Source organism: Ictalurus punctatus, chromosome 7, assembly GCF_001660625.3.
Source record: "Ictalurus punctatus breed USDA103 chromosome 7, Coco_2.0, whole genome shotgun sequence".
In the NCBI taxonomy this organism is placed as follows: Eukaryota; Metazoa; Chordata; class Actinopteri; order Siluriformes; family Ictaluridae; genus Ictalurus; species Ictalurus punctatus.
Window position 1 is genome coordinate 22,900,532 of NC_030422.2, and position 13,400 is coordinate 22,913,931.

A 13,400-nucleotide genomic window follows, 5' to 3' on the forward strand; every position below is an offset into this window, starting at 1 on the left:
AGTGTGGACGGCACAGGAGCCACTCACAGTCTCATTCTCTGTCCCTTTAAACCAACATCAGGCAGGCTTAATTTTTTAACGCTCCAGTCTACAGCACACCGCAGTCAGAAAGAGAGAGAGAGAAAAAAAAAAAAAAAAAAAAAAAAAAAAGAGTGAGATAATACATGAGGGGAGGGAAGAAGGGGAAGTCAGTAATGAGAGGGGAGAAGGAGTGACCATGAGTGATCGAGGAAAAAAAAAAGGGAGGGATATGAATGACAGAGGGAGGGAAAAACAGGAGGGAGGAGAGAAAATGGGAGGTCTTTGAGAAAGAGGGACGGCGCGAGAGAAGCATGCTTCCAGTGTTGGCTCGCTAATACAGGCAAGAGGGGGAGAGACAGGGAGTAACACGTTCATACACTCTCTCGGTCACACATATGCCTTGTCTCTCTCACACATACAGATACAGAGTCACATACTGTCAGAGTTGCTACAGAATCAGGAAGCGGGGACTGAAGAGAACTGGACCAGAACTGACATAATTGGACCTGCAGGACAAGGTTTCTTTCACAGGACTTGTACGGCAGGACCGGTGCTCGGAGATGACTGACACCTAGAGCCATTCATAAAGTAAGGGGCAGAAATCTGCATCCATCCTCTCCACACCTTCCTCTTCATTCATTCATTCCTCTCTCCCTCGTGTCTCAGCGTGGGTGAAGGACACAGGACTGCCTGCTCCTCTGTGCTAGCTGCACATCATAGTGCACTCCTTCCTCTCTCCCTCTTTCTCCCGCTCATTCACTCTCCGCTCTCTCCCTTGTTCCTGAATGTCACCTCTGCATGGGGGAGCCTGTGGAATTTACAAACCGTTTCCCAAAGGCCAGAAATGGAGCGAACGCTGAGGGGGGCTGAAAGAGGACAGAATCAGTCTTCCGTCCAATTCCTTTCATCCTCGCTTCTCTTTCTGTCATCCCTTAATCTGGATGTAAGCTTCTGGCATTGATTGGACTTGGTTTAGATTTTTATTTTTATTTTTAATGCATCTTTAAAATGATTTCTTTGCTTTTGAAATTGTGCCCATTTTGTAATTTAATTCCACTGCGGATTGCCATGTTTGTAGTTTTTTTTCCTGGAACATTTTTGAACATTGCAATTTGCGTTTTTTAATCTGGCTCTCGCAGTGATCACTGATGTGAGATACTGAGAACATCTGGAGTCGATGTAAAGCTGAAGTATATGCCAGAAGTTTCTCTGTGTGTGTGGAGCTGGGACTTACCAGACAGGTCAAGCTGCGACGGGACAACAGACAAGAGACACAGAACGGACAAAACTAGACAGAAGCATACTCAGTCAGTGCGTAGCTCTTCCAACAGCAACATGACTCTGATAATAACTCACTGTCACACTCGAGGTCCAACACTGGCATATCAGAGTGACTTCTGAAACACAACACCAGCAACCCAACCAACAACTTCAACATCAATAACAGCCCTCAAGTGACTTTTCTTTCATTTGTATCTTTCCGGCTGTGCTCCGTTGCACGTCTCCGTCCATCATCCTGGGTATTTGGGTGGCTTGGCGGCTCAGTTACACCCTCCGTGCCCCTCGGGTGAGCTGGGCACAGCAAGATGGCTGCCCTTGCCAGCTCGCTGATTCGGCAGCGCAGGGAAGTGAAGGACCAGCAGGCCAACCGGCAGATCTCCAACAAGCGCAAACCCTGCCCCAAGAGCAACAAGTCTCTGTGTCAAAAACAGATCCTCATCCTCATCTCCAAAGTGCGACTATGCGGCAGTCGAGGGAGAAAACTGGAGAAAAGGCCAGGTGAGCCCAAAAAAAGGCTTCAGTTTCTCCACTGGTTGTCATCTCCTGACTTAGACACTTTACATTTTTGGGTTATGTGGTTATAAAGACACAAACATTGTGTGAGGGTTGGAAATGAAAGTCATAGCTTATAATTCAGGTAAATCATCCTGAAGCACGCACGCACACACACACACACACACACACACACACACACACACACACACACACACACACACACACACACACACACACACAGAGCAGTGAAACTGACACTGACGAGCATTTATAGCTGTGAGGTTGAAGAACATTAATCTGGACCTGCCAACTGGTTCTGGAAATTTGTATGGTGAGGGAACACACTAACAAAATTATCATAACTATCATAATGTGTGTATACATGGTGCACTGTGATGGAATAGCATCCCATCCAGGGTATTTCAGGGACAAGCTCTGGATCCACCATGACCCTGACGACAGATTACTGGAGATGAATGATTGAACTAGAGCTTTCCAAGTCTAATTTAAAGTTTTCCATAAAAAGACATTTGTATGCTCTGTGTCATCCTTCTATCTATCGGCAGGAAGAGATCATTGTTTGCTCTGATCTGATTGTCTGATTAGTTGGTTGTGTGACACAGTGCCTTTGAGTTCTGCTGTTTTACATCATTCACACACGTTAAAATATCACAGCTGCATTTACGACTCTTCCAGTCTCGACCTGCTATGCCTCCTCACTTGTTAGACAGAAATAGTGTGCGTGTGTCTTTTGTGCTGGATGCTTGAGTGTCATCTGTTTGTGCAATAAAGCACATCAAGACCTTTACTCCATTACAATAAATCAATCACAGCACTGATAAGTTCATGGTCAGAAGCACAGTAAAGAACAGAAGAGGAAGGCCCTCCTGAGACAGCATGATGCATTGTTTACTGTCACCAAGCCAGAGTGACCTTACACAGCTCTTGGAAAAATATCTGCATTAGGTTTGTTTTAGACCAAGTATTTGATTTTCTGTAAAACGTCTATTTTTATGTGACTCTGTGCATGCCCATGACCAACTTTTACATGTTTTATATTTTGCATGCATATTTTACATTAAGAATACGTTACATTAAGAAATATCAAAAATAAAAATCTGTTATCTGATAAACAGCAGCAACAGGACTAAATCTAGAACAGACTAGAGACTATAGTATGTGAAAAGGCATTGCCCTTGATTCAAATGCATTTCATTAGTAACTGCCTGTGCCAGTAGAGGGTGCCACTGAGATGAATGCTAACTACTGTAAGTCTCAGAAATGCGTCTAATGCTTAAATAATGTGAGCTGGATCTGACAATACCAGACTTTATGCTCTTGGAGCAAATCCTTCATGTCGAGAATATGAGCATGCCATTTTTTATTTATACATTTTTGTATCTTGGCAAAAACTGCTATTATCAAAGATAGATCAACACCTTCTGACTAATCAGAATCAAGCATTTTCTAGTGCCTTGGTATAAGTAACTAACAATAATTGACTTTAGTATTAAAATTTATGGATCATTAACATAAGTCGTAGTGTATATTGGAGTATATGTTGGGGTGTATGTCGTAGTGTATAGTGAAGTGTATGTTGGGGTATATGGTTGAGTGTACAGTATATTGGAGGTATGGTGGAGTGTATGTTGGGGTGTAAACCAATCAGCCATAAGATTAAACCCACTGACAGGTGACATGAATAACATTGATTATCTCTTTACATTGGCACCTGTCAAGGGGAGGGATATATTAGGCAGCAAGGGAACAATCCGTTCTCAAAGTTGATGTGTTCGAAGCAGGAAAAATGGGCAAGTGTATGGATCTGAGCGACTTTGACAAGGGCCAAACTGTGATGGCTAGAAGACTGGGTCAGAAGTGGATCAAAACGGCAGGTCTTGTGGGGTGTTCCCAGTATTCAGTGTTAGTACCTACCAAACGTGATCCAAGGAAGGACAACTGGTGAAACAGGGACAGGGTCATTTGCACCCAAGGCTCATTGATGTGCACGGGGAGCAAAGACTAGCCCATCTGGTCTGATCCCAAAGAAGATCTACTGAAGCACAAATTGTATAAAAGGTTAATGCTGATTATGATTGAAAGGTATCAGAACACATTGCAGCTCACTGTGTATGGGGCTGTGTAGCTGCAGACCAGTCAGAGTGTCCATTACTGACCTTTGTTCACCTCCAAAACTGCCTGCAATAGGCACATGAGTATCAAATCTGGACCATGGAGCAATGGAAGAAGGTGGCCTGGTCTGATGAACATATGTGCGTTGCTTACCTGGGAAAGAGATGGCACCAGGATGCACCATAGGAAGAAGGCAAGCTGGCGGAGGAAGTGTGATGCTCTTGGCAAATTTCTGCAGGGAAACCTTGGGTCCTGGAATTCATGTGGATGTTACTTTGAAAAGTACCACCTACCTAAACATTGTTGCAGACCAAGAACACCCCATCATGGCACTGGTATCCACATTTTGAGGTGTATTTTGGGGTGTATGTTTTAGTGTATGGTGGAGTGTATGTTGTAGTAAAAGGGTGGGAGTATGTTGTAGTGTATGTTGGGGTGTATGGTGTAATTATAGGGTTGGGTGTATGTTGGGCTGTATATGGAAGTGTATGGTGTAGTGCATGTTTGGGTGTACGTTGTAGTTGTAGGGTGAGATATGTTTGGGTGTACGTTGTTGGGTGAGGTATATGTTGGGGTGTATGTTATAGTTATAGGGTGGGGTGTATGTTGTAGTTGTAGAGTGGGGTGTATGTCAGGGTGTATGTTGTAGTTATAGGGTGGGGTGTATGTCTGGGTGTATGTCGTAGTTATAGGGTGGGGTGTATGTTTTGGTGCATGTTTTACTTCTGAAAGATTTACTTCTCTTTCACTTATTATATACACACACACACACACACACACACACACACACACACACACACACACACACACACACCCCGATGCACTGAGAGCTGCATCAGTTCAGAGAGACAGGCTCTGTGTATCCTCTGTCTCTCTGTTGGTATATTAATGACAGTCATGTGGCAAGTTCATCATGGTAATTATGAGTAATTTTAATGGTAATCCTCCCGCAGCACAGCATCTGCCGCTGCAGAGTGCTGAGTGCAGAGCAGTAATTCCCAGCTAAAATACAGCAACATTCGCCTGCACGGCACCTGGACACAGACTTCCTTCTCCTTCAGGCAGCGTGTGGATCGGCATAAATTCTTCCAAAGTGTTGCAGTTATTTAGTTATTGTTTAAGTTTGTGGATGATAGAAGGGGATCTGAGAGAGAGAGAGAGAGCCCTTTGTGTAATTTTGCAATAAACTCTTCATAAATAAACCCAGAGAATGCCGAACTTCTTCTCCCTCTCTCCCTCTTTTTGCCTTTACTTTTCTGTCACTAGGTGAGCAAGAAAAATGGGATCACAAAAAGGTAATCCCTCATTCTCACTCCCTTTCTGTCCAGTAGAAGAACTTAAAGTTTACTCCAGCTTGTTAAACCTGGACTGCAAAGAAATGATGTTTGATTTTGTGTGTGTCCATTCCAGATCTAGCTCAGTGAGGGCACAATCTCTCTTTCGCTCCCCCCCCCCATGGGGAGTGGGTAGGTCACTGTGACTGCTCAGTGAATTTATTGATTGAGCTTCTGATCTTTTCCTGCACACAGATTTATCTTCACCTGCAGGATGCAAGTCCGGGTGCTGCTGCTCAGCATGGAACAAGTGCTGTCATGAATGAGCAGAGTGTCATTGTGTGTGTGTGTGTGACAGACAGACAGACAGACAGACAGACAGAGAGAGAGAGCGAGCTCTGTCTTTTTTGGCTGGTCTGAATTGGCATCTGATGAAGAGCATATACACCAAGCCAAAACACACACACACACACACACACACACACACTCACTCTACCCTTAACTTCAATAACCACAAGGACCCCTTTTGAAAAGCATAAGATAAAGTAGAAGAATAAAGGGAAAATTGTGACTTTTATGGGGACTTTTGGGACACAGCATTCCCACAATACTTAATCTCTTGTGTCAAAGAGAAATAAACATGTAACACACACACACACACACACACACACACACACACACACACACACATGAAAGGTGATGACATTTCAGTGACATTTAAGCATTTGCAGGATTAGAATACAATGGAACACTGGAGTCACTAGTGTCCAATGCATCCAGAGGGCAACTTGCATCCTATTCATGTCACATAACCTAACTGGTTTTATCTGCCTGCACTCTCCTAAATAAAGAAATAAACCATACCTTTCCTTGTTGCTGGGGGTCGTACTTTCAAGGATATATCTTTTACACCAGTAATCACCAACCCTGTTCCTGGAGATCTACCTTCCTGAAGACTTTAGTCCCAACCATAATCGTGCCCACCTGACCATCTAATCACTGCCTTAAGAAGCTCTTGATCAGCCAAAACAGATGTGTTAGATTTCATTTGGAGCTGAAACCTACAGGAAATAAAAACTCAAGAAGGAGGGATGGTGACCACTGCTTTATAACTTTAGTGTGTTTATTTTATTTGGAAAGGTAAAATACCTTTTAAAGCTTTATTGTATGTACTAATTGAGACACCAGAGTGATCCCAAAGATCTAATTATGTATGCATATCATTTTAAAGGCACACTATATTTGCATTTCCTGAAAAAAAATACATAAGAAAGATGAGTCTACTATCCCAGCAACACTGACGCACTAACTATCACTGCTAATCACTGCTAGAGTGCAAAGGCTGTGTTTAACATCTTGGCTATAATGAGGGAATTTTTTATTTAATAGCAGCTTCAGTCTGAATGATCAGTGATAAACTATCTGAGAACTGTTTGATATTTACTCAGGCTGAAATAGTTTTCATTAACTCTACTGAAATGCCCTTAAATCACATACACACACCTGTTTTGCCTGGATGCCTATGAAAGTCACTAACTGCACCATCACTCACACCTGCTGCAGTGATGTCATTGTGTTTCAGATAAGTATTAATGTTTTTACACAGGCTCAACTTCAAACATATATAGATTTCTTTCACACACTCTGCCAAAAGTCTACCCCAGTTGGAGTGGTAATCTGAGTCTCCAAGGCAGGTGGAGGTCAGCAAAGTATCAAACTGATTAAACCAAGTATTCAAAAAATACTGAAATAGAATCACTAAATGTCTGGGTTGGAATGGCTGTAGTTCAGTGACTATATATATATATATATATATATATATATATATATATATATATATATATATATATATATATATATATATATATATATATATATATATATAATTTTATTTAAAAAATTATTTTTTTTACCAGAGGCCAAATAATGGAATTTTTAACCTGTTTTGGGGTCACAGTGTTCAGCATAGAATTTATTTGTGATAACTCCACAGTACTGGTCAATAGCTTAAATGAAAGTAGACACTCTGGTCTTTACAGTTTTTCATAGGTTTTCTATTTTGTTTACATTGCCTACTAGGTTTAAATTTTATAATGTTATTGAGGCAGTTGTATACAGTGTTGTACTATCAAAAAAGCTTTAGAGCTGTCCGTTTTATCGCTGTACCAGTGTTTTTGTGGAGAGGTGTGAATTGTTTGCCCAGCATGGTGCTCACACCCTCCCCTTTCCCGTCTCCCTGCTCACCAGCTGCTAAACACACGATACTCTACACACAGAAACCCAACAGTGTCCTCATTAATCCTATAACACAGCTGAACAACACTGTACTACTATAAAGGGTTAAACATGAACCAGTTTGGCTTCTGTGGTTCGTTGCAGACAAATACATGCATTTATGTATGCATTTATTATTATAGACATTCATAGATTATTTTTTTTTAGATTCCATTTACCCTGTCTGATCTGATTGTCAATTCACTAATGTGCCTTATTTACAAAAACAAAAATATCCTACGCAGAAGAAGATGATGAGTAAGAAGTTTTATTTATATTGCGCCTTTCCAAAGCTCAAGGTCACTTTCCATAGTATATATAAGATACATAAGATACAGTTGCAATCAAAATTATTTAACCCCCATTGCAAATCAGGTTTATTGTCAAAATGTACATACTGAAATTCAATTGAATTGAATTAAACTGAAAATGCAACTTATAATGATTTCAAAATGATTCAACCCCCTGAATAGAATCCCTCACAACAGCACAAATATGGCAACATTTGTTGTCTCAAGCACACATGATGTGACTAATCAGGGCTTCATTAGTTTTAGCAGTTGTGTTTGAGCTGGAACACATGAAATACCTGAACTGGCTAGGGGAAGAAAATAATGACATACCTGGACGGGGCAGAAAAATTTTGAAATACCTGGACGGGGCAGAAAAAGGAAGCTATCAACGGCTGCAACCAGATTTCTGAGAAGGCAGGCTGTGAAAAACTGTCGAGTGACTGCAAAAGACCTGCAGCAAGACATGGTGGTAAAAGGCACTGAGGTTTCAGTGAGCGTAGTATGGTGCATACTAAATGCAGAAGGTTTCCATGCCAGAACTCCAAGACGTACACGGCTACTGACCCAAAAGCACAAGAAAAATCGGCTCAAAATCATATAAATAAGCCGCAGAAGTTTTGGGATTCAGTTCTGTGGAGTGATGAAACAAAACTGTAACTTTTCATCATGGTGGTTCAGTGGTACGTCTGGAGGAAGAAGAATGAAGAAAGAACACTCTGTCCACAGTTAAGCATGGTGATGGCTTGGTGATGCTCTGGGGCTGCTTTGCATCCTCTGGCACTGGAAACCTGCAGCGTGTGGAAGGCAAGATGGATTCATTGAAGTATCAGGAAATCCTAGAAAAAAATGTTATGATGTCTGTGAGGAAGCTGAAGATGGGCATCATTGCACCTTCAAAGAGGACAATGATCCCAATCATACCTCAAATTCCACCAAGGCTTGGTTGCATCAGATATACTGGAAGATTCTACATTACCATCACAGTCACCTGACTTGAACCCCATAGAAAATCTCTATTGGTATTTGAAGAAGGTGGTTGCAGCACGCAAACCCAAGAATATCACTGAACTGGAGTCCATTGCTCATGAGGAATGGGATAAGATTCCTCAGGAATGCTGCCAGAAGCTGATGTCTGGCTATGCATCTCATTTGCAGCAGGTCATAACTGCAAAAGGTTGCTCTACTAAGCACTAAAGATGCTTGCCATGAAGGGACTGAATAATTTTGAAACTGGAGAAGTCATTATAAGTTGCATTTTCAGTTGAATTTGGGGAAACCACTTGAAGCATTCATTGTGTTGAACTATCTCAATTGTTTTTGTTTGATTTGTTCATTGCAAACAGCTGAAAGTCTGTAAATTTTGACAAAAAACCTGATTTGCAATGGGGGATGAATAATTTTGATTGCAACTGTACTTACAAATAACTAGAACGCATACTTAATAATAAAAAATAATAATAATAATTGAAAATACAATTCAAACAGATACAGTGAGGGAAAAAAGTATTTGATCCCCTGCTGATTTTGTATGTTTGCCCACTGACAAAGAAATGATCAGTCTATAATTTTAATGGTAGTTGTATTTGAACAGTGAGAGACAGAATAACAACAAAAAAATCCAGAAAAACGCATGTCAAAAATGTTATAAATTGATTTGCATTTTAATGAGGGAAAAAAAGTATTTGACCCCCTCTCAATCAGAAAGATTTCTGGCTCCCAGGTGTCTTTTATACAGGTAACGAGCTGAGATTAGGAGCACACTCTTAAAGGGAGTGCTCCTAATCTCAGTTTGTTACCTGTATAAAAGACACCTGTCCACAGAAGCAATCAATCAATCAGATTCCAAACTCTCCACCATGGCCAAGACCAAAGAGCTCTCCAAGGATGTCAGGGACAAGACTGTAGACCTACACAAGTCTGGAATGGGCTACAAGACCATTGCCAAGCAGCTTGGTGAGAAGGGGACAACAGTTGGTGCGATTATTCGCAAATGGAAGAAGCACAAAAGAATTGTCAATCTCCCTCGGCCTGGGGCTCCATGCAAGATCTCACCTCGTGGAGTTGCATTGATCATGAGAACAGTGAGGAATCAGCCCAGAACTACACGGGAGGATCTTGTCAATGATCTCAAGGCAGCTGGGACCATAGTCACCAAGAAAACAATTGGTAACACACTACGTCGTGAAGGACTGAAATCCTGCAGTGCGCGCAATGTCCGCTGCTCAAGAAAGCACATATACATGCCTGTCTGAAGTTTGCCAATGAACATCTGAATGATTCAGAGGACAACTGGGTGAAAGTGTTGAGGTCAGATGAGACCAAAATGGAGCTCTTTGGCATCAACTCAACTCGCCGTGTTTGGAGGAGGAGGAATGCTGCCTATGACCCCTGGAACACCATCCTCACCGTCAAACATGGAGGTGGAAACATTATGTTTTGGGGTTTTTTTTCTGCTAAGGGGACAGGACAACTTCACCGCATCAAAGGGACGATGGACGGGGCCATGTACTGTCAAATCTTGGGTGAAAACCTCCTTCCCTCAGACAGGGCATTGAAAATGGGTCGTGGACGGGTATTCCAGCATGACAATGACCCAAAACACACAGCCAAGGCAACAAAGGAGTGGCTCAAGAAGAAGCACATTAAGGTCCTGGAGTGACCTAGGCAGTCTCCAGACCTAAATCCCATAGAAAATCTGTGGAGAGAGCTGAAGGTTCGAGTTGCCAAACGTCAGCCTCGAAACCTTAATGATTTGGAGAAGATCTGCAAAGAGGAGTGGGACAAAATCCCTCCTGAGATGTGTGCAAACCTGGTGGCCAACTACAAGAAACGTCTGACCTCTGTGATTGCCAACAAGGGTTTTTAAACCAAGTACTAAGTCATGTTTTGCAGAGGGGTCAAATACTTATTTCCCTCATTAAAATGCAAATCAATTTATAACATTTTTGACATGCGTTTTTCTGGATTTTTTTGTTATTATTCTGTCTCTCACTGTTCAAATACAACTACCATTAAAATTATAGAATGATCATTTCTTTGTCAGTGGGCAAACGTACAAAATCAGCAGGGGATCAAATACTTTTTTCCGTCACTGTATGTCTTTAGCTGGGTCTTGAAACTAGGCAGAGAGGTGATGTTAGAGTAAGTAAGTAAGTAAGAGGTAGTGAGTTCCACAGTTTTGGAGTAGCAACAAAATGACCTTCCACCTGCAGTGGACAGCCGGACTCTAGGAATGGGCAAAAGTCCAAGTTCTGAAGATCTAAGGGACCAGTAGGGCAATATGGATGAAGTAAGTCAGACAAGTCGGGAGGGGCAAGACCATTTAGTGCTTTAAATGTTAGAAGCAGTGTGATGGCACAGGTAGCCAGTGGAGATCATGCAGAAGAGGAGTGATATGAACAGCGTGCCTGGTGGAGGTGAGAACCCTTGCAGCTGAATTTTGAACATACTGTAATCTTGAAATGTATTTTTTGGGCAAGCCAATAAATAAGGCATTACAATAATCCAGACGTGAAGTGATTAGGGCATGATCTAAGATTTCAGCATCAGTCAGAGAGAGAGGATTGACGATGCACAATATTACGAAAGTGGTAAAAAGAGTTTTTAACTTTAGAGTTGATATGGGAATCAAAAGAGAGAGTTGTGTCAAATAAAACACTAAGATTATGGGCAGAGGAAGAAGATTTAACAAGAACCCCATCAATATCAAATGATATATCCATCCTTTTGACTGAAGTAGCTGAAACAATAAACAATATTTCAGTATTATCATCATTCAATTTTAAAAAGTTCAGGGACATCCAGTGTTTGATGTCTCTATTACATGTAGTGAGTAAATCAGAAAAAGATGGCTTATCAGAGCTGGTGGTAAGGTAAATTTGGATGTCATCAGCATAACAATGAAATTGAAGTCCATGCATACGTATGATGTCACCAAGTGGATACATATAAATGATAAACAGTAGTGGCCCAAGAACGGTGCCTTGAGGAACACCCTGTGCCAGAGGACCAGTGGCGGATTTGAACCCTTCAATAGTGATATAAAACTTTCTGTCATTGAGATAGGAGGTGAGCCAGGAGAGAGCTGGACCAGTGATACCGATTTCAGAAAGACGACAGATACGTATATCATGAGAGACAGTGTCAAATGCAGAGCTTAGATCAAGGAGAATTAAAATGTTTATTAACCCAGACTGAATGGACAGGAGAAGGTCATTAACCACATAATGAAGTGCAGTTTCAGTGCTGTGAGATGGAGAAAATCCAGACTGGAAAGGTTCAAAGATACCGTTTGCATCTAAATAAGACCTTAATTGCATGGCGACTACTTTTTCCAAAATTTTACTTAAAAATGTTAAGTTTGAGATTGGTCTGTAATTTTCATATTTTGATGCTCAAGGCCAGATTTCTTAAGAAAGGGGGTCACAGCAGCAGTTTTTATTTCTGCTGAAACAATACCAGATGCTAGGCTACAGTTTATCAGATGAGTTATGGAAAGTGAGACTTCGGTAGTAGGTGTGGGGTCAAGCTGACAGGATGTAGAATTGGACTTCATAGTCAGATCACTTATAGCAGAAGGTGTAGAGGAAGTGAAAACAGAGAACGAGTATTCTTAGTGAACTGTAATAAATTCAACATGTGGGGCACCTGTATGAGGAGTATCTTTCGCAATAGATTCAGTGATTGACTTCAGTTTGTCCAAATTTTTTTTAGAAAAACTATTCACAAGCATCTCAGAGCCAGAGATAGCATGCTGTGGAGGGTTAGTGAGCTTCTTTACCATAGCAAAAAGTGATTTGGATCTGCATGTAGAGTTTCTACTAATGTAGGAAAGATAGGAAGAATGAGTGGCAGTGAGGGCTGTATGGTAGTTATGCAAATGTTCTATAAACTCCAGAGAGTGCACAGTAAGTCCAGTTTTCCTGCATAGTCTTTCCAAGCGACGACCTTTAGCTTCAGGAGTGAGCCAGGTTGGCTGGATGTTATCAGTCTAGTTTAAATAGGAGCATGCTTCTCAAGTACTTGTGAGATAGCATTATTTTAGAGACAGCAAATTTCTGATGGACAGTGGGATAGTAAGGAGTCTGACAGAGTAGATGCCCTTATTGACACAAAGAAAGCTTATGGGTTTACAGAACTGATTTTACAGTAGGTGAGCATTTTTTAGTAGGCAGTATAGATATAGGAAAACTACAGCTATATTTTCAAAGTTTATGATCAGACAAAGCAAAATCAGAATCAGTAACCGAGACATTATAAGCCAGATGTACAGAGATCCAGTATATGACCCCTGGAGTGAGTGGCAAAGGTAACATGTTGGATTAGATTGAAACAATCCAACACAGACATTAATTTTTTGCACTGCACAGTGTGTTCATGTATATTAAAATCACCAAATACAATTAGAGATGAATATCTAGCACAGACAAGAGGGAGTAGTTCACTAATCTCAGAGGAAAAAATCAGAGTGAAATTTTGCAGGTCGATAGATTATGATCACAGTCATTGGTGTTCGACCAACCATTTTCAGTGCTAGGTATTCAAAAGCTGCAACATCATGAAACTCAATTGCTGATATTTTAATATTCCCACGGCAAACTACAGCCAACCCTCCCCCTCTACGATGGGG

General features: G+C 41.3%; 1 protein-coding gene across 1 annotated transcript in view; it reads left to right on the plus strand.

Annotated features, from left to right (window-relative positions):
* Nucleotides 1-210: 210 nt before the first annotated feature.
* Nucleotides 211-13,400, plus strand: part of fgf11a (fibroblast growth factor 11a) — a 78,893-nt gene continuing 65,703 nt past the window's right edge. Inside the window, exon 1 of the mRNA XM_017471146.3 lies at nucleotides 211-1,800. Coding sequence (XP_017326635.1) covers nucleotides 1,608-1,800 — 193 coding nt within the window. The 5' untranslated portion in view covers nucleotides 211-1,607. The remainder of the gene's footprint in view (nucleotides 1,801-13,400) is intronic.